Source organism: Tachyglossus aculeatus, chromosome 2 (assembly GCF_015852505.1).
Source record: "Tachyglossus aculeatus isolate mTacAcu1 chromosome 2, mTacAcu1.pri, whole genome shotgun sequence".
In the NCBI taxonomy this organism is placed as follows: domain Eukaryota; kingdom Metazoa; phylum Chordata; class Mammalia; order Monotremata; family Tachyglossidae; genus Tachyglossus; species Tachyglossus aculeatus.
The window spans coordinates 65741069-65761395 of record NC_052067.1 but is presented as its reverse complement, the minus strand read 5'-3'; the positions used below and the strand labels follow the sequence as shown (position 1 = coordinate 65761395).

General features: G+C 46.7%; 1 protein-coding gene across 1 annotated transcript in view; it reads left to right on the top strand.

Moving 5' to 3' along the window:
* EZR (ezrin) overlaps nucleotides 1-20327 on the top strand; it is an 83977-nt gene that overhangs the window by 47350 nt on the left and 16300 nt on the right. Inside the window, exons 4-7 of the mRNA XM_038760609.1 lie at nucleotides 4893-4988; nucleotides 7316-7590; nucleotides 8950-9033; nucleotides 11573-11719. Coding sequence (XP_038616537.1) covers nucleotides 4893-4988; nucleotides 7316-7590; nucleotides 8950-9033; nucleotides 11573-11719 — 602 coding nt within the window. The remainder of the gene's footprint in view (nucleotides 1-4892; nucleotides 4989-7315; nucleotides 7591-8949; nucleotides 9034-11572; nucleotides 11720-20327) is intronic.

The following is a 20327-nucleotide window of genomic DNA, read 5'->3' as shown; positions in this document are numbered from 1 at the left end:
CCATTTTACAGATGAAGGAACTGAGGCACAGAGAAGTTGTGACTTGCCCAAAGTCACACAGCTGACAAGTGGCGGAGCCAGGATTAGAACCCACAACTTCTGACTCCCAAGCCCAGGCTCTTTCCACTGAGCCATGCTGCTTCTCACTTCTTTGCTATGTGCCCTTGGGTTAGTCACTTAACTTCTCTGTTCTCAGTTACCTCATCTGTAAAATGAGGATGAAGACTATGAACCCCTTATGGGACAGGGACTGTGTCCAGCCTTCATTCATTCATATTTATTGAGTCCTTACCGTGCGCAAAGCACTATACTTAGTGCTTGGGAGAGTATAATATAACCATAAATAGACACATTCCCTGCTCACAATAAGCTTAGCTTGTATCTACCCCAGCTTTTAGTACACTGCCTGGCATATAATGCTTAACACATACCATAAAACAAAAGAATAAAGAAGTAGGTCGACTTTTAGATTCAGTTTAGATAATATGAATGGGATTCTGTTTACAGTAGTAATAATGGTATTTGTTAAGTGCTTACTATGTGCCAGGCATTGTATTAAGCGCTGTGATGGATACAAGCAAATCGGCTCGGACACAATCCCTGCCCCACCTAGGGCTCACAGTTTTAATCCCCATTTTACAGATGAGGTAACTGAGGCACGGAGAAGCGAAGTGGCCACACAGCAGACATATGGCAGAGCCAGGATTAGAACTCATGACCCTCTGACACCCAAACTCATGCTCTATCCAGTCTGCCAAACTTGTTTATGAACCCATCTTGTGTGCTGAATTTTCAAGTTAGCCTTAAAGAGTTTGGGTGTGGAAGGACCGCTTTATGCCTCTTACCTTTCCCTTCCTTCCCCACTCCTTTCTTTCCGTCCTCTTTTTTTTTCTCCCTGTCTCCTACTGCTATAACGCTTAGACTGGAGGCAGCTCTCCCAAGCGCTTAGTACAGTGCTCTGCACACAGTAAGTGTTCAATAAATACGATTGAATGAATGAACTCTGTAAGATTGTATTCTCCCAAACACGTAGTACAGTGCTCTGCACGCAATAAGCACTCAGTAAATGCCACTGACAGACTGACTGCCTCCTGTCTGTAGCTGCCAAAGAGGGGAAGAATTTTGTATGGCTTCTGTGCCTCGGCCAAAAAACTAAGCGCATCCCAGGAAACTCATTAATGGCTACTGACCCGGTTCCCTCTGGTTCGTGTGAAGTACATGTTGGGAAGGCTAAGAGCTCCAACGGAAATTGGGGATACAGGCTTGAGATCTTGACTTCTCTCCTAGCTCTTGTCTTGCCAACAGTGCTTGGGGTTGCAGTTCCCCTGTACCAAAACCCCTCCTCCGGGCCTCACGACAAAGAAGTCTCATCATTATTCTTTCCCTTGTGACTGCCACTGGTGATCTTCCTTTGGATTGGAGCCGGTTTGTCTGGCTTTCTCAAACGGTTTTAATTTGGAGACCCATGACCAGGAGAAAGGACTATAAAATCCTCAAACCATGTATATTGTTTCCTTCATAAAGCTGTCCCCCACCCTCGTGTCTTTGCTTGTCTTCAACACGTCCTTTTCCACATTTCTTTTTCCCTGTCCCCTGCCAACCCCTGCCCCAGCCCCCCAAAAGGAATTCCAGGGTGCTTCTGAATTGAAAGGAAGTACGGAGAGAAGGAGCCACGATTTGGGAAAGGAGCAGTGCTGTGGGAGAGCAGCTTATTCCCTGCTATTTATGAGCCGGGGTTTTATGCCAGGGCATCCAGCTTCCAGGCCCTTGCTGTGCCTGCTTTGAGGTGGTGTGTAGTTAAACCAGCCTCCCTTGAGATCGAACTTGGGAGGAAGAAACCAAAGTTAATGTTTAGCAATCCTCAGAGCCAAAGGAAAGCTGTAGAGCAAAGGTGTGGTTAATTAGCTACCAGAAGCAGGGCATCCGTCCCCATGACGGGCGAACCGGTTGTGGGTTCTAAGAACGTGGAGGAAATAGCGATGCTGTAGGATGCTACCCACGTGATGGATATGCGCTAGTTATATTACTAGGGCCGTGAGGTTCTCTCTTGGCTTTCTGGGGGTGAGGGGTGGGGACTGACCTCAGCCTCCCTTTATTAATAATAATAATAATGGTATTTGTTAAGCGCTTGCTACGTGCAAAGCACTGTTCTAAGCGCTGGGGGGATACAAGGTGATCAGGTTATCCCACGTGGGGCTCACAATCCTAATCCCCATTGTGAAGATGAGGGAACTGAGGCACAGAGAAGTTAAATGACTTGCCCAAAGTCACACAGCCGATAAGTGGTGGAGCTGGGATTAGAACCCACCATCTCTGACTCCCAAGCCCGTGTTCTTTCCACTAGGCCACGCTGCCTTTCCCACACTGGCTGCCAGAGGGATGTTGGACCTTGGGTTTGTCTGTCAATCAAATTTATTGAGTGCCTCCTGTGTGCAGAGTACTATACCTAAGCGTTCGGGAGAGGACAATATAAGAAAAAGCAGACACATTCCAGAATGTGAGGGTGCCGGGCCAGGGGTGTTATCGGGAGGGAATTTGAGCCAGGTCAGATAACTTAGCGGGCGGGATTGAACCCCATAGCTAAATCCTGTGCCGCCTCCATTTACAGGGTGGAAAGACACGAGCTGGAGAACTTTTCATCGTTAGGGTATTTAAGCGCTTACTGTGTGCCAAGCGCTGTTAAATCCTTGATGGCTTTCCCTTATTCTCTTTTTGGCTAGTGTGTGCTCTTACACTACCTCAGCACCCAAGACATTCACAACCACCCATAGAACTCTTAATAAGTAACAGAGACTGTCAGTCAGTATGTACTTATCAATCAATCCGTGGTATTTATCGATTGCTTAGTGTGTGCGGAGCAATGTACTAAGCGCTTGAGCTAAGACAATGCAACAGAATTGAGAGACATGTTCCCTGCCCACAAGAAACTCAGTCTCATCTGCCGCTCCCTCCTTTCATTCTTTTTGTGCCTGTAGTTGAAATGTCTTTTGTGTCCATCTCCCTCTCCAGACTGTAAGCTGCTCCAGTAAGCTCAAGCTATTTTAACCCTTCCAAGCACTTAGTACGGTGCTGTGCACACAGTAGGTGTTCAAGAAGTGCTATCGATTGCTTGTTTGGTCTACGTTCAATATCTCATTGTAGTCTTGGGCTCTGTCTACCCCAGAGGCTCCTTATTCAGTGAGCTGGGTAGCATGTAAAAACACTACAGTCGTCTTTTTCTTTAAACAAAATCTTGAAACCCGGTGGACTGGAGAGAAACAGCTGAGACGCCTATACAGCAAGCAACTTTGACACAGCTCTAAAGACCTTTACTTCTTCCCATGGGAAGACTCAGCAGTCCTGGGGTAGCCAGCAGCAGAGGTAACCCACAGCCTCAGACTCCAGAAACCTTAATCGTCTCAGCCCCAATAGCTGACGCCCTCCACAAAAATCCTTTGTGTTGGCACGTTGCTTTCTCGGAACCCGTCTGCTACATTTAAATGAGATGCTTGCTTTTTTGGTTTTCCCCCAACTCCCTTGGGGCATTCCTGGAGGAGTCCACACTTTTATAGGTCCAGAGTGTCCCTGTGAGCCAAAGTGATCCCTTCATTCTCCCTTAACCTCCCCACTGGCATCGTGGCAAGTCTTGAACCTGGTCTGCCAGTGATTTCATTGACTAGATAGCTGGAAGCCAGAGAGGTAATCTTTCCCTTTTGGTGTGTTTGTGGGCTGGGAAGCAGGGGAGAGCTAGAGAGCTCCCCAGCTTGCCAGATGGCCTACTTTGCCACCCTGGGCGTGTGCCATCTGCTGTTCCCATGTCATGTTGGCTGTGGTTCTTAGCATCCCGGGTCTGGGACTTTACTGGTTGACTGGGAACGATGGCTGCCATCCATGTAGAGGTGTTGTAGATCCTCTTAGTCTTCCAGAGGCAGGCAGGCAGACCAGGGTTTCCCAGGAAATCCATTCTGCTGTCTCTCAGTCCCCCTCTAGACTGTAAACTCGTTGTGAGCAGGGCACTTGTGTCCCAACATTGTTCTATTGTACTCTCCCAGGTGCTTAGTATAGTGCTGTGCACACAGTCAGCACTCAATAAATATGATCGATTGATTGATTAATGCATGGGGAGGGAAATTCGGGGTCTCTAGACTGTAAGCTCATTATAGGCAGGGAATGTGTCCTAATTCTGCTATATTGTTCTCTCACAAGTGCTTAGTACAGTGTTCTGCACATCATATGCACTCAATAAATACCACTGATTGATTATTGAGAAGCAGTGTGGTCTAGTGGAAAGCACGTAGGCCTGGGAGTCAGAGGACCTGGATTCTAATCCTGGCTTCACCACTTGTCTGCTGTGTGACCCTGGGCAAATGACTTTACTTCTCTGTTTCCTCATCTGTAAAACAGGGATTATGGCTCTGAGCCCCATGTGGGATAAGGACTATATTCAACCCAGTTATCTTGTATCTACCCCAGCGCTTAGTGCAGTGCCTGGTCTAATAATAATAATGATAATAATGGTATCTGTTAAGCACTTACTGTGTGCCTGGCACTGAACCAAGCGCTGGGGTGTATACAAGCAAATCGGGTTGGACATAGTCCCTAGCCCATGTAGGGCTCACAGTTTCAATCCCCATTTTACAAAGAGGTAACTGAGGCCCAGAGAAGTGAAGTGACTTGCCCAAGGCCATACAGCATACAAGTGGCAGATCTGAGATTAGAACCAATGACCTTCTGATTCCCAGGCCCGTGCTCTATCCACTATGCCATGCTGCTTCTCATAGTATGGTACATGGTGTTTAAAAAAATACCACAATTATTACTGTTATTAATAATAATAGTAATAATATTGATTGGGGACCGCCCCCTGCCCTAGGCCCACCAGACATCTCTCTCTCTCTTTGTCCATGTTTCAGGTGGTAAAGACGATCGGCCTGCGAGAGGTGTGGTACTTTGGCCTTCAATATGTGGATAATAAAGGATTTCCAACCTGGCTGAAACTTGATAAAAAGGTAAATGGGAGTTAACGATTGACAGGTAAGCCCTCAGCTTGCCGCCGGTGACACTGACCGCTGATGGGCGCACCCTGTTCAGACCTTACCCCGTCGCTGTCTTTTTCTTGTTTAAAAAAAATGGAGCCATGTAAGTGAAGCTGCAGAGTCTTGGGAGAGGAGATTCTTCTTTTTTTTCTTTCCTTCTGCTTTAAACCAATCTGTCTGGGGTCTGGAAATGCAACAAAATTAATTGTTTGACCTGGGAGTTTTGAGCTTTGCCTTGGGGAAAACCCACCCACCCACACACAGAAGTTTTTGAAGTTTGTTGGAGTCCTTTTCCTCCGTAGCCACCACCGTGTAGCCTGGTGTCAAGAGTGGGGGGCTGGGAGTCAGGAGACCTGGGTTCTAGGCCCAGCTCTACCCCTTACCTGCTGAGCAAATCACTTCACTTTCCTGTGCCTCAATTTTTCTCATCTGTAAAATTGGGGTAACATAGTCGTTCTCCCTCCCTCTTAAACTGTGGGCTCTGAACGCGGTAGGTGCCATGTCCCATCTGATTATCTTGTGGCCCTTATCACAGTGCTGGGTACACAGGAAGCATTTGATAAATGCTGCCATTATTATGCAGGAGGCACTTCATCTCTATTGCCCAGCTCTTAAGAGCAGATTCGTACGTTTTCTAGCAGTCTCAAGATGAAAACCTCGTACGATGCAAACATGTTCTCCTCAGCCACATCCTCACAAGGCTCTGTGGTCAACCACCGTGACTCCCTGGGGAGGGCTGGTGGATTTGTGTTTAAAGGGCAAGCCGTCCTTGCCGAGCGGGTTTGGCTTGGACGTGTTCTTCTAAGGCCGCCCTTAGCACGAGTGTGGCCTCTTGAGAAATCTTTGGTCGGACTCTTGTTGGCTCACTTTTGCGGCTTGAAAACCAAGGCTGCATGTTTTAATTAATCAGTGGTATTTACTGTATTGTATTCTACTCGCCTAAACATTTAGTACAGTGCTCTCCACATATTAAGTGCTCAATAATGCCATTGATTGTTACAGTATAACAGTTGGTAGACGTATTCCCTGCCCACAACAAGCTTGCAGCCCAATAATAATAATAATAATGGCATTTATTAAGCACTTCCTATGTGCAAAGCACTGTTCTAAGCACTGGGGAGGTTACAAGGTGATCAGGTTGTCCCACATGGGGCTCACAGTCTTAGTCCCCATTTTCTAGATGCCCAGAGAAGTTAAGTGACTTGCCCAAAGTCACACAGCTGACAAATGGCAGAGTTGGGATTTGAACTCATGACCTCTGACTCCAAAGCCCGTGCTCCTTCCACTGAGCCACACTGCTTCTCTAGAGGGGGAGACATTAATATAAATGAACAAATCATAGATATGTACATAAATACTGTGGGGGTGAGGGTGGGGTGAATAAAGGGTGCAAATTCAAATGCAAGAGTGATGCAGAAGGGAGTGGGAGAAGAGAAAATGAGGGTTTAGTCAGGGAAGGCCTCTTGGAGGAGGTGTGCTTTTAATAAGCCTTTGAAGGTGGGGATAGTGATAGGGTGTGAAGGAGGACAGAGGTCCAGGCCAGAAGGAGGACCTGGGTGAGGGGTTGGCAGTGAGATAGACAAGATTGAGTCATAATAATAATAGTAATAATAATAATAATGGTATTTGTTAAGCACTTACTATGTGCCAAGCACTGTTGTAAGTGCTGTATAATAATAATGGCATTTATTAAGCACTTACTATGTGCAAAGCACTGTTCTAAGCGCTGGGGAGGTTACAAGGTGACCAGGTTGTCCCACGGGGGGCTCACAGTTTTCATCCCCATTTTATAGATGAGGTAACTGAGGCCCATCTAGTTCTGCATCTAGTCCTGGCCTTCTGTGTGTCCTTGGGCAAGTCACTTAAACTCTCTGGGCCTCAATTTAGTCAGATAGTCGGTTGGCATTGGAGGAGCAATATGTTGCGGGTTGTGTTGTATTAGGAGATCAGTGAGGTGAGGTAGGATGGGCGAGCAGATTTAAGAAGTTTAAAGGAGTTTCTGTTGGATGCGTAGGTGGATGGCAACCTCTGGAGGTTCTTGAGGAGTGGGAAAATGTGGACTGAACATATTCGTAGAAAAATGATCTAGGCAGCAGAGTGAGGTGTGGACTGGAGAAGGGAGAGACAGGAGGCAGGGAGATCAGCAAGGAGGCTGATGCAATAATCAAGGCGGGATACGTTAAGCACTTGGCTTAATTTGGTAGCAGTTTGGATGGAGAGGAGAGGGCGGATTTTAGCAGATTTTTTTTTTCCTTTTGCCCAGGTCACTTTTCTCACCCGTTCCGGTTTTTCTTGCACAGGTCTCCGCCCAGGAGGTTCGAAAGGAGAGTCCCCTCCAGTTCAAGTTCCGGGCCAAGTTCTACCCCGAAGACGTGCCCGAGGAGCTGATCCAGGACATCACCCAGAAGCTGTTCTTCCTGCAGGTGAAGGAGGGCATACTCAGCGACGAGATCTACTGCCCGCCAGAAACGGCTGTGCTCCTGGGGTCTTACGCCGTGCAGGCCAAGTTCGGAGACTACAACAAAGAGAAGCATAAGGCTGGGTACCTCAACTCAGAGCGCCTCATCCCTCAGAGGTGAGCGCCAAGCACCTAAGGTCACCCCAGGGGTCATTGGGACATAATAATGAATAATTACGGTGCTTGTAAAGTGCTTACTCTATGCTAAGCACTGTTTTGAGTGCTGGGATAGACACAAATTAATCAGATTGGATACAGTCCCTGTCCCACGTGGGGCTCTCAGTCTTAATCCCCATTCTACAGATGAGGTAACTGAGGTACAGAGACGTTAAGGGACTTGCCCAAGGTCACACAGCAGACACGTAGCATAGCCGGGACTAGAACCCAGGTCCTTCTGACTTCTAGGCCCGGGCTGTTTCCACTAAGCCATGCTGCTTTCACTGTGCCTATGTAGCGGTGGAGGGCTGGGCTAGAAAGCCGAATGCACTTCAGCTTGAGTGTGACTATTTACCAGTACTCTAGCCAGGACCATTTAAGAACCAACCCCTCGCTCCTGATTATCCTCGGCTGCACAGTGGCAGCAGAGAGAGGAAGGTTGCTATTTCCACAGGTCCTGGGAGCGGAAAGTTCTGCATGTCCTGTCGCTGCAGAAATGCGGGGTGGAAAGCAGGAGGGGCCAGTAGCTTTGCCTGGGCTCAGCCACCCCTAATGTGGCTGAGAAGTGCCATGGTCTAGTGGAAAGAGCATGAGCAATCAGAAGGACCCGGGTTCTAATCCCAGCTCTGCCCCTTGTCTGCTGTGTGAGCTTGGGCAAGTCACTCCACTTCTCCAAGCCTCAGTTCCCTCAATGGTAAAATGGAGATGAATACTGTGAGCCCTTTGTGGAACAGGGACTGTGTCTACTCTGATTATCTTGTATCCACCCCAGCTATTAGAACAGTGTGTGGCACATAGCGTTTAACAAATACCACCATTACTGTAAAGATGTAAAAGTCCCTGTCAGGAAGACTGTAAGCTCATTGTGGGCAGGGAATGTGGCTGTTTATTATTGTGTTTTACAGTGCTCTGCCCACAGTAAGCACTCAATAAATACTATTGATTGAGTTACTGAATGAATGGTGGCCTGCTGGGTCCTTGGCCTTGTCTTTGTCCCTGTCCTGCCAAAGGAAGGAAGGGGTTTTCTCTCCCCCCCGAGCTTTCTCTGCCTCTCTCTCCTGAGAGCCGGTGAGGTTTGGGCTAAGCGCCCTGTAACAGAACACATCTGAACTTGTGCAAGGGGAGATTGCCAGCTCTAACACTACACGTGGCAGAGGAGCCTGGAAAGTCGGTTCTGGTGGTACCGGACAAGTTCTGGTGGGCTGGAGGAGATGGGAGCGCAAGTGGCAAGATCCTGGAGGCAGAGGAAGAAGAGGAGGGGGTGACCTGTGAGCTCTGGAAACAAAATGGGGTCCCTCATTGTGTGTCCTTGTGTTTCAGAGTGATGGACCAGCACAAACTGTCCCGGGACCAGTGGGAAGATCGGATCCAGGTGTGGCACGCTGAACACCGGGGAATGCTCAAGTGAGTAATTGGGTGGGTGGGGGGACAGGCACTCTCGCTCTGCTGGTTTGGGACGGGGCGGTTGTTATTTTTTAAATGGTATTTGCCAAGTGCTTACTATGTGCCAAGCACAGTACTAAGCACTAGGGTAGATAGAAGTTAGAAGCTCATTCTCTAGACTGTAAACTTGCTGTGGGCAGGGAATGTGTTGGTTTTATTGTTTTATTGTACTCTTCCAAGTGCGTAGTACAGTGCTCTGCACACATTCATTCATTCAATCTCTCATATTTATTGAGCGCTTAGTGTATGCACGCACTGTACTGAGCACTGGGGAAGTACAGTAAAACAATAAACTGACACATTCCCTGCCCACAATGAGTAAGCATTTAATAAATACAATTGACTGATGGATTAAATCAGGTTGGACACAGTCCCTGTCCCATGTAGGGCTCACTGTTGTGATGGTTGGACTGACAGGATTTAGTGATGGATTGAATATGTGGGTTGAATGACATGAACTAAATAAATATGAATATGAATGACATGAATGAATGAACTCAGGTCCCCTGACTCCCAGGATTGTGCTCTTTCTACTAGACCACACCACTTTTCCCATACTCAGAGACTGTTCCATAACTGTAAACTGGACTGTAAACTAAACTTTAAGCTCATTGTGGGCAGGGAACATGTCTACCAACTCTATTATATTGCTTAGTACAGAGCTCTGCACACAAGTAAGCACTCAGTATATACCACTGATTAATTGATTGACCAGCCTGGGTGACAGCAGGGGAAAACGTCAGGACTGGGGAGAGAGATGATATAGATTGGGAGCCCTTCAAGGATCAGGATCCGGGTCTAATTTCCACCTGCATTCTCTTTTCCAGAACGTAGTACAGTGCTCAGCACACAGTAAGCGCTTAAGAAATATTATTCCTCCCATTACTAGATGTAGACATGCTACCAGGCAGGTTGCTTTGAAGATTTCCAGGCAGGCCTAAAGGGTGATAGCAGGTCTCTTCTTTGAGACATAGCCCTAATTTTCATTTAATTTAACTGGTATTTCATTCATTCATTCATTCAATCAATCATTTTTGTTGAGCGCTTACTGTGTGCAGAGCACTGTACTAAGTGCTTGGGAAGTACAAGTCGGCAACCTACAGAGACGGTCCTTACCCAACAATGGGCTCACAGTCTAGAAGGGGGAGACGGACAACAAAACAAAACATGTAGATAGGAGTCAAAATCGTCAGAACAAATCTAATTAAAGCTATATGCACATCATTAAAATAAATTGAGTAGTAAATATGTACGAGTAAAATAGAGTAATAAATCTGTACAAATATATACAAGTGCTGTGGTGGGGGGAAGGAGGTAGGGCGGGGGGGATGGGGAGGAGGAGAGGAGAAAGGGGGCTCAGTCTGGGAAGACCTCCTGGAGGAGGTGAATTCTCAGTAGGGCTTTGAAGAGAGGAAGAGAGCTAGCTTGGCGGTTGTGTGGAGGGAGGGCATTCCAGGCCAGGGGAAGGATGTGGGCTGGGGGTCGACAGCGGGACAGATGAAAATGAGGCACAGTGAGGAGGTTAGAGGCAGAGGAGTGGAGGGTACGGGCTGGGCTGTAGAAGGAGAGAAGGAAGGTGAGGTAAGAGGGGGCGAGGTGATGGACAGCCTTGAAGCCAAATTTATTAAGCACTTACTAAGGGTCAAGCTCTGTGCTGAGCTCTGGGGTAGCAGTGTTCCCAGTGGGTAGAGAACGGTCCTAGGAGTCAGAAGGATCTGGGTTCTAATCCCAGCTCTGCCACTTGTCTGCTGTTTGACTTTGGGCAAGTCACTTAACTTCTCTGTCCTTCAGTTCCCTCAGTTGTAAAATGGGGATTAAGTCTGTGAGCCCCATATGGGACAGGGACTATCTCCAAACTGATTAGTTTCTATCTACCCCAGCGTGTTAGTACAGTGCCTGGCATATAATAAGCACTTAGCAAATACCCTAAGGAAAAAAGAAAAACGTTGGGCACAGTCCCTGTCCCATATAGAGCTCCCAGCCTAAGAAGGAGGGAGACCAGGTATTGAATGCCTCTTAAGTTAACCCTTGCTCTATCCTAGGCACATTTGAAACACTGAAGACCTTTGATTTTAGAAAGTTAGTTTCCACAGGTAAACACGCCTCCAGCAAACATAGCCAGCCAGCTGGGTGATGTGGGGAAGAGGGAGGGCCACCACGCTTTCAGGAAGTGAGTTACTGTCTGTGACAAATTCCACAATACAATTGCTTCTCTGCAGGCGGGATTGCCTTGGAGAGTGTCTTTTGAATATGGGTTTTTTAAAGAAAGAATTGCAGTTTAGTAACACCTCTGGGTTTGATTTAATTTTTTTCAAGTTTATCTACGTTTTGAAATAGTGTCATCCTGAGTTGTGTTTTTTGTTTTTGATCATTATTATCATTATTATAAAATGTGACTCCCTCTCTGATATAATCCCCTGGTGAAAAAAATTGAAGCTGTTGGCGTTACCCTTTCACCTTAGTAATGCTGATGGATGTGTTGGTTTAATCTCCCCATTAGAGATAATGCCATGCAGGAGTATCTGAAGATCGCCCAGGACTTGGAAATGTACGGGATCAACTATTTTGAGATCAAAAATAAGAAAGGAACAGACCTCTGGCTTGGAGTCGATGCCCTGGGGCTGAATATTTACGAGAAGGATGACAAGTGAGTAAGGCTTCCGTATCTTGAACCTTGAGCTGGCGAGACTGGCCAAGATGGGTTTATTTGTATCATGGATGGATCCCGTGTTTCTCTGTTGTCCAGGGTTCAGGGTTTCCCTGGGGAAAAGGGGAGTGGGACCCAGAGTGGGCAGTGCAATGTTGAATTATAATAATAATAATAATTATGGTACTTAAGTGCTACTACGTGCCAAGCACTGATCTAAGTAAGCACTGGGATAGATAAAAGTTAATCAGTTGGACACAGTCCCTGTCCCATGTAGGGCTCCCACTCTTAATCCCCATTTTACAGATGAGGTAACTGAGGCACAGAGAAGTGAAGTGACTTGCCCAAGGCCACACAGCAGACTTGTGGCGCAGCCGGAATTAGAACCCAAGTCCTTCTGACTCTCAGGCCCACACTGTATCCACTAAGCCACGCAGCTTCTCTTGAATAACAGCATGTCATAATGAAAGGATCACAGGTCTGGTAAGGGGAGGATGTGGATTCTGATCCCAGGGCTGGGTGACCTTCGGCAAGTCACTTGACTTCTTTGTGCCTCAGTCTCCTCAGTGTGGGTATTGATCACGTACTCAGAGCGTGAGCCCCGTGTGTCTGCTGAGCATATGCCACATTTATCCTAGAGCTGAGTCTAGTGCCTGATACGTAGGAAGCACTTCACAAATACCATTATTATCATTATTAGTAGTTGTACTACCAGTTCTCTTGGACCTTGGCAGCGTGGTGATGACGGTAACCGACTAAAATGTTGTGGGTTGCTTATCTTTGTCCAGAAACGCTCTGGGCATATTACTCCCCTCCTCAAAAATCTCCAGTGGCTACCAATCAATCTGCGCATCAGGCAGAAACTCCTCACCCTGGGCTTCAAGGCTGTCCATCACCTCGCCCCCTCCTACCTCACCTCCCTTCTCTCCTTCTCCAGCCCACCCCGCACCCTCCGCTCCTCCACCGCTAATCTCCTCACTGTACCTCGTTCTCGCCTGTCCCACCGTCGACCCCCGGCCCACGTCATCCCCCGGGCCTGGAATGCCCTCCCTCTGCCCCTCCGCCAAGCTAGCTCTCTTCCTCCCTTCAAGGCCCTGCTGAGAGCTCACCTCCTCCAGGAGGCCTTCCCAGACTGAGCCCCTTCCTTCCTCTCCCCCTCGTCCCCCTCTCCATCCCCCCATCTTACCTCCTTCCCTTCCCCACAGCACCTGTATATATGTATATATGGTTGTACATATTTATTACTCTATTTATTTATTTATTTATTTATTTTACTTGTACATTTCTATCCTATTTATTTTATTTTGTTGGTATGTTTGGTTCTGTTCTCTGTCTCCCCCTTTTAGACTGTGAGCCCACTGTTGGGTAGGGACTGTATCTATGTGTTGCCAATTTGTACTTCCCAAGCACTTAGTACAGTGCTCTGCACATAGTAAGCGCTCAATAAATACGATTGATTGATTGATTGAAACACATTTTTGATGGGGTTGGGGATGTGTACATGCCTGAGTCGTTCCTACAAAGGAAGAATAAATGGGGAATTATCACTGGCCCCACCAGCCAACCAGTTGCCCAATTTCAGTCTCCTATTAGGGTAAGGCAGGGACAAGAGGACAGGTGTGGTGGCCCTAGTGGCCCTGGGCATAATAATAATGGTATTTAAGTGCTTACTATGTGACAAGCACTGGGTATGCAGAATGTGTCTGCTTATCGTTATGTCATACTCTCCCAAATGCTCACTACAGTGCTCTGCACACAGTAAGCACTCAGTGCCATTGAATGAAGAAAAAGAAAAAAGGAGGACCAGGAGCAGTAATGTTCAGAAGGTGGGATTGAGGGTGGTGGCAGTCTCTGCCACTAGAAGGTGGGGGAACCAATGGGACAGGGACCATGTCTAACCTAATTGACTTGTATCTACCCCAGAGCTCAGAACAGTATCTGGCACATAGTAAGTGCTTAACAAATACCATAAAACAAACAGCCACCTTGGGCTTGTTGGAACCAGACTTCTGTAGCATAACTGTATACCATGGGTTGGTTCTCCTTTTGGAGCCGGGCTCCCCGGCATCAGGTCTTTTGTGCATGCAGCACTTCCTCTCGTCATCTCCCCTGCTAGTCCTCCCCATTACCACCATTAATAGTGCTTAGTACAGTGCTCAAGCCCTTAGTGAAGTGCTTTGCTCACAGTAAGCACTTAAAAAAAGCAAATTCAAGAGAGCACCAGTCTGGGAGGCGTGGTGCTGAGGAGACGGGCCAGCTCCTTGTGGGCAGGGAATGTGTCTGTTTATTGTTGTAGTGTACTCTCCCCAGTGCTAAGTACAGTGCTGTGAACACAGTTAGCGCTTAATAAATACGATTGAATGAATGAATGAATGAAAACACTCCGGTCTGGCAGTCCTACGAGACTGGGGTGGAGGGAAGCGGTCCTCTCCCGAACCCCCCTGATCCCACCCCTCGCCCCTCCACTCTATTCCAGCCCTTCTCAATTCCTCTCCATTTGCACTGAGGATAGCGATGCCACTCTTAACCTCAGTTACTTGGAAAAAACCACTCCTTCCCCCTCCCCCTTTCCTCCTACGATGCCATTCTGGTTTGGAAAAGCAATATAACCTGTGGAAAGGGTGCGGGGCTGGGAGTTGGGAGACCCGGTTTTTGTTTCCAGCCCTACCACTTGCCTGCTGTGTGACTTTGGGCGAGTCGATTAGTTTCTCTGGGCCTCGATTGCCTCACCTGTAAAATGGAGATTAAATACCTGTTCTCCCACCCCCAGGATGGGAACCCCATGTGGAACAGGGGCAGTGTCCAACTGGATTAATTTGTCTCTGCTCCAGTGCTCAGTTGGGTGGTCAGCTCCAAGTGAGCTCTTTAACAAATACTACAATAATTAATTGGTTTAGTGTTCTCTGCTAGTAGGGGAAGCAGAGCACATTTCACACTCACTAATGGAAGCTTCCCTTTGGCTGTTTAGGCAGCAGGGTCAAATGAGTCATCTCACAAGGGCAGAAAGTGAGCCACTGGCCTACGGAAGAGCCCAATTCCCTGAAAGAGAGGGAGGTTCGTGCAGAACAGCTGCTGTTTCCTTTATAAATCAGCCACTGAAATAATTGGTGTTTGGTTTGTTTTTGTGGTACTTGTTAAGCACTTACTATGTGCCCAGCACTGTACTAAGTCCTGGAGTAGGTACAAGATCATCAGGTTGGACACGTTCTCTGTCCCACACGGGGCTCGCAGACTTAATCCCTATTTTCCAGAGGAGGTAACTGAGTCCCAGAGAAGGTCACACAGCAGACAAGAGGCAGAGCCAGAATTAGAACCCAGGTCCTTTTGACTCTGAGGCCCGTGCTTTGTCCACTAGGCCATGCTGAATCGATGTTGCCCGGAGCTGGAACAGAGAGAGAGTGGGGCAGGGGTAGGGGTTGATGCGTTCTGTTGTGAGTCAGGTTCAAAGGGAGAAAACCACAACCAACATGATTGATGGTGACCAGGGCCAGAACAGAGAGGGAGTGGGGCAGGGATGGGAGTCAGTCAGTCAATTGTATTTATTGAGTGCTTACCATGTGCAGAGCACTGTACTAAGCACTTGGGAGAGTACAGTAAAACAATAAACATACGTCCCTTGCCCACAAGGAGCAGGGGCTCATTGGGGTGGTTTGTTTGTTTTGGAGTGGTTTTTCAAAGAATAATTGTAGAACTCATTTTATGGTCAAGCAGGATTTTTTTTTTCTGTTTCAAGTGCTGTAACTTAAAATGTAAGTTGTGTTGAAAAAGCCGCTACAAAAATACATTGTATCTTTAGCTGTAATTAACTGTATAAAGTACACCTAATAATTTTGTCATGGTTTCTCAATTTTCCATATCTGCTTTAATGCTGCGGCTCTGTTTTTACTGACTGTAAGATTTGTTTTTATCAGTGCAATTATGTGGTGACTTGCCCCTATCGTAAAATATTTTCTGCTATGAAGTCAGGTTCAGGGGGAGGAAACCACCTCCCCCCAAAATAACAGGCGTTGTCTAGGACGGGACAGAGAGGGAGCAGGGCAGGGGTTGAGGGGGGTGGGGGCGAGGTGTCCTGCTCTGGAGTCAGGTTCAGAGGGAGAAAACCCATCCACCTACCATGGAACATCCCACTGTTCCCGAGCGGGGCGTGCAGTGACAGGGAGAAAGGGAGTGGCCTCTGAGGGATTACATGAGTGAAACATGCCTCTGTCTTTGAATTGATGATTTCCTGGGCAGTAAGCAGTGTAATATCACCATGGGACCCAAACTGGTTTTTCCAGTTCCCTGACCCAGCCAAAGGTAGGAACTAGTCAAAGGCAGCTTCAGTAACTGCTCCCAGACTTAAGTTTTCACCTCTTCCTGAATCCAGCCTGACGGGGGTTCTTTCAGGAAGATTATCAGCTATTTTCCCTCCTTTAACTGCTCCCTGGATTGTTGGCCAACCCACTGAACAGTAGTTTCATGTATGTGTCTCTTCCTTTTTAGAAAGGAGACATCTTTAATATTCTGTAAGCTTTCTTCTCCTGTTTCAACGTCTCTCATCCCTTCCAAAGCCACACCCTGTTTTTTTGTTTGGTGGGTTTTTTTTTTAATTTCCAGAAGGACACCTCACTGGCAACTAAACAAATTGACAAGGACCCCCTTCAGTTTGGACAACGTGTCAAAACATACACACACACACCCCACCACACACACGCACCCCCCAACTCACTCTCTTCTACCTGACCACTGACCCCTTTCCCACTTTTTACTCTAGTCTGGAACTCCCTCCCCCTTCATATACCCCAGTTCGCCATTCCCCACCCCTTCAAAGAATTATTGAGGTCACATCTTCTCCAAGAGGCCTTCCCTGATTAAGTCCTCTTTTCCTCCGGTTCTCTCTCCCTTCTGCATCATCTATGCCCTTGGATCTGTGACTTTCAAGAAACTCCTTGAAAAGGAATGTGATCAGAGAGGGCTGACAACAGCTCTGAAGAGCCACCCAAAGGTGTGAAGTCAGGGCTGTGGAGTAGGACTGGGTGTCAAATCAATCAATCATTGGTATTTATTGAGTGCTTACTCTGTGCAGAGCACTGTACTCAGCACTTGGGAGAGTACAGTACCACAGAATTAGCAGATACGTTCCCTGCCCTTAATGAAAATGTTCAATTTGAAGACTCTGGACTTGCTCTTCATTCCAAATCAAGAGGAACTATATATCCAGATTATATATATGTAAACCTAACATTTGTTAGAGGATCAACTGTGCCCTTCAGATCAAATTAAGTGAACACGTCTCAATTTCACTTAATGAGTTCCCACACTAGCCTGCAACCTATAAGGCTGGAGTTGGAAATGGCCCTGGCATTTGTTTTCTGTGCTTATGGAGAAAGAGTGAAAAGTTTTCAGGGTGGAGTCAGCGTGTTCTTGCCTTGAGTGAAAAGAGGTTGGCAGAGCTAGGGCTTTGTCCAAAGCTCTCCACACCCACTCAACCTTAGCCAAGCGTTAGAAATTTCTGAATAGAAAGGCCAGGTTTGGGCAAATTTGAATTCCACCTGACCTTTTCAGGTGAAAGAATGAAAGGAACCTGATGCCTCTTCAAAGCTGCTCTCTGCCCACTCTGATCACATTCCTTTCCAAGGAGTTTCTCCCCTCTCCTGTACCTCCCTAATTTGGGTGCACTCTGGCTGCGGAGGAAAGTCGTGAACGTGGGTGTCAGGTATAAATCAACATTGTGTCCTAGGTTCCCGTATTGGTGCTTTCCGGTCAAAGCTGTGGGCAGTGAGAGAATGAGGCCCTTTGTTATCTCAATTTGCGGTGTTTGGACAGGGAGAAAAGGAAGGTGACCACTTCCTTAACATAATAATAATGATGGCATTTGTTAAGCGCTTACTATGTGCAAAGCACTGTTCTCAGTGCTGTTATTGGTAAACTCCAGCTGGTTTGTACTCTGAGGCGTCTTGGATGGGATATTTGAGGCATAGCCTAGCCAAACTCCCCCACTCCCTGGCTTTAATCTGAGTAATAATAATAAATAATTGTGCTTGCTCTATGCCAAGCACTGTACTAAGCAGATCGTACACAGTCTCTATCCCACATGTTGCTTGCAGTCTAACAGTTCTTTGAACATAGTAAGCGCTTAATGAATGCCATTAAAAAAAAGGGAGAATAGGTAGCTTACCTCCATTTTACAGATGAGGAAACTGAGGTGAAGTGACTCCACCAAAGCCTTACAGCAGGTAAGTCAATAATAATAATAATAATAATAGTAATAATAATAGTATTTGTTAAGCACTTAACTATGTGCGAAGCACTGTTCTAAGCACTGGGGAGGGATACAAGGTGATCAGGTTGTCCCACGTGGGGCTTACAGTCTTCATCCCCATTTTACAGATGAGGTAAGTGAGGCACAGAGAAGTTACGTGGCTTACCCAAGGTCACACAGCTGACAGGTGGCATAGCCGGGATTCGAACCCATAGTCTCTGGCTCCCATGCCCGTGCTCTTTCTACTGAGCCACGCTGCTTCTCTAATAACCAGTCAGTCAATCACTGGTGTTTCTTGAGCCCCTACTGTGTTCAGAACAGTGCTTGGTACACAGTAAGCACTTAGCAAATACCATACATATTATTATTATTAATATTAATCAATCAAACAATCGTATTTATTGAGCGCTTACTGTGTGCAGAGCACTGTATTAAGTGCTTGGTAAGTACAAGTTGGCAACATGTAGAGACAGTCCCTACCCAACAGTGGGCTCACAGTCTAGAAGGGGGAGACAGAGAACAAAACCAAACACGTTAACAAAGTAAAATAAATAGAATAGATATGTACAAGTAAAATAAATAAATAATAATATAATAAATAATAATAATAATAAATGATATCTGGATCTGCTGTCTGTAGGCCCTGCACACGCCCTACCACGTGTGAGCTCTTTAAAAAGATCGTATGGACATTTCTCTACTCCCCCAAGCTTGGTTGGGGTCGAGCCGTGTCTGTTTCCCTAAGAGGCATGGGCTGGTGGCTTCCATGATCAAGTCTAGATGCAGCATTCTTGGAAGCAGCATGGTCTAGTGGGTAGAGCACTAGCCTGAGCCCACTGTTGGGTAGGGACCGTCTCTATATGTTGCCAACTTGTATTTCCAAAGCGCTTAGTACAGTGCTCTGCATACAGTAAGCGCTCAGTAAATATGATTGAATGAATGAATGAAAAGGACCTGGGTTCCAATCCGGGCTCCATCACTTACCTGCTGTATGTCCTTGGGCTAGTTACTTAGCTTCCTTATGCCTCAGTTCCCTCATCTGCAAAATGGGGATTCTATACCTGTTCTCCCTCCTAATTAAGTTGTGAGCCTTGTGTGGGACCTGATTATCTTGTATCTACCCCTGTGCTTTGTGCTGGTTAGCAGCGGCATGGGAGAGAGTTGAGAGCGGAGACTCAAGTTTGCCGCACGGAAGGAGGCAATGGTAAACCACTTCAGGATTTTTACCAAGAAAACTCTATGGAAACACTATCAGAAGGATTGCAGGTGGAGACGGGGCATTCTGGGAGAGATGTGTCCATGGAGTCGCTATGGGTCGAAGACGACTTCACAGCATAAGACAAGACTCCAGTGCTTGACATATAGTAAACTCTTAACAAATACTTTGGCATAGAGCATTGGGCCTGCGAGTCAGAAGGTCATGGGTTCTTATCCCAACTCTGCCACTTGTCTGCTGTGTGACCTCGGGCAAGTCGCTTCACTTCTCTGGACCTCAGTTACCTCCTCTGTAAAATGGGGATTGAGACCGTGAGCCCCCATGTGGGACAGAGACTGTGTCCAACCCGATTTCCTTGTATCCTCCCCAGTGCTTAGTACAGTGCCTAGCACATAGACAGTGCTTAACAAATACCATAATCATTTGTTATTATTATTATTATTATCATTCATCTTCCCCATTCTCTTCCCTCTCCCTCCCTCAGATGCACGTATCTGTAGTGCAGAGACTGTGTCGGCCAAAAACTATAATAAAATTATGATGTCGTAAAACAATGTGGTATTTAAACACTTAGTATGTCCTGTACTATGCACTGGACTAAGCACTGGGGTAATTAAAAGATAATCAGATCAGGCACAGTTCATTCATTCATTCATTCAATCGTATTTATTGAGCGCTTACTGTGTGCAGAGCACTGTACTAAGCGCTTGGGAAGTACAAGTTGGCAACATATAGAGACAGTCCCTACCCAACAGTGGGCTCACAGTCTAGAAGGGGAAGACAGAGAACAAAACATATTAACAAAATAAAATAAATAGAATAAATATGTGCCTGTCCCACATCGAACTCACCAAGTGAGAAGGGGGACGGATATTTAATTCCCATTGTACAGGTGAGGAAAGTGAGGCTCAGAGAATCAAACTCTGGTCTTTATTCATTCATTCAATCATTCATTCATTGTCGTATTTATTGAGCACTTATTGTGTGTAGAGCACTGTACTGAGCACTTGGAAAGTACAGTTCAGCAATAGAGACAATCCCTGCCCACACCGGGGTGCTTACTATGTGCAGAGCACTGTGCTAAGTGCTTGGGAGAGTACAAAACAACAGACTTGGAAGATACAATCCCTGCCCACAAGGAGCATACGGTC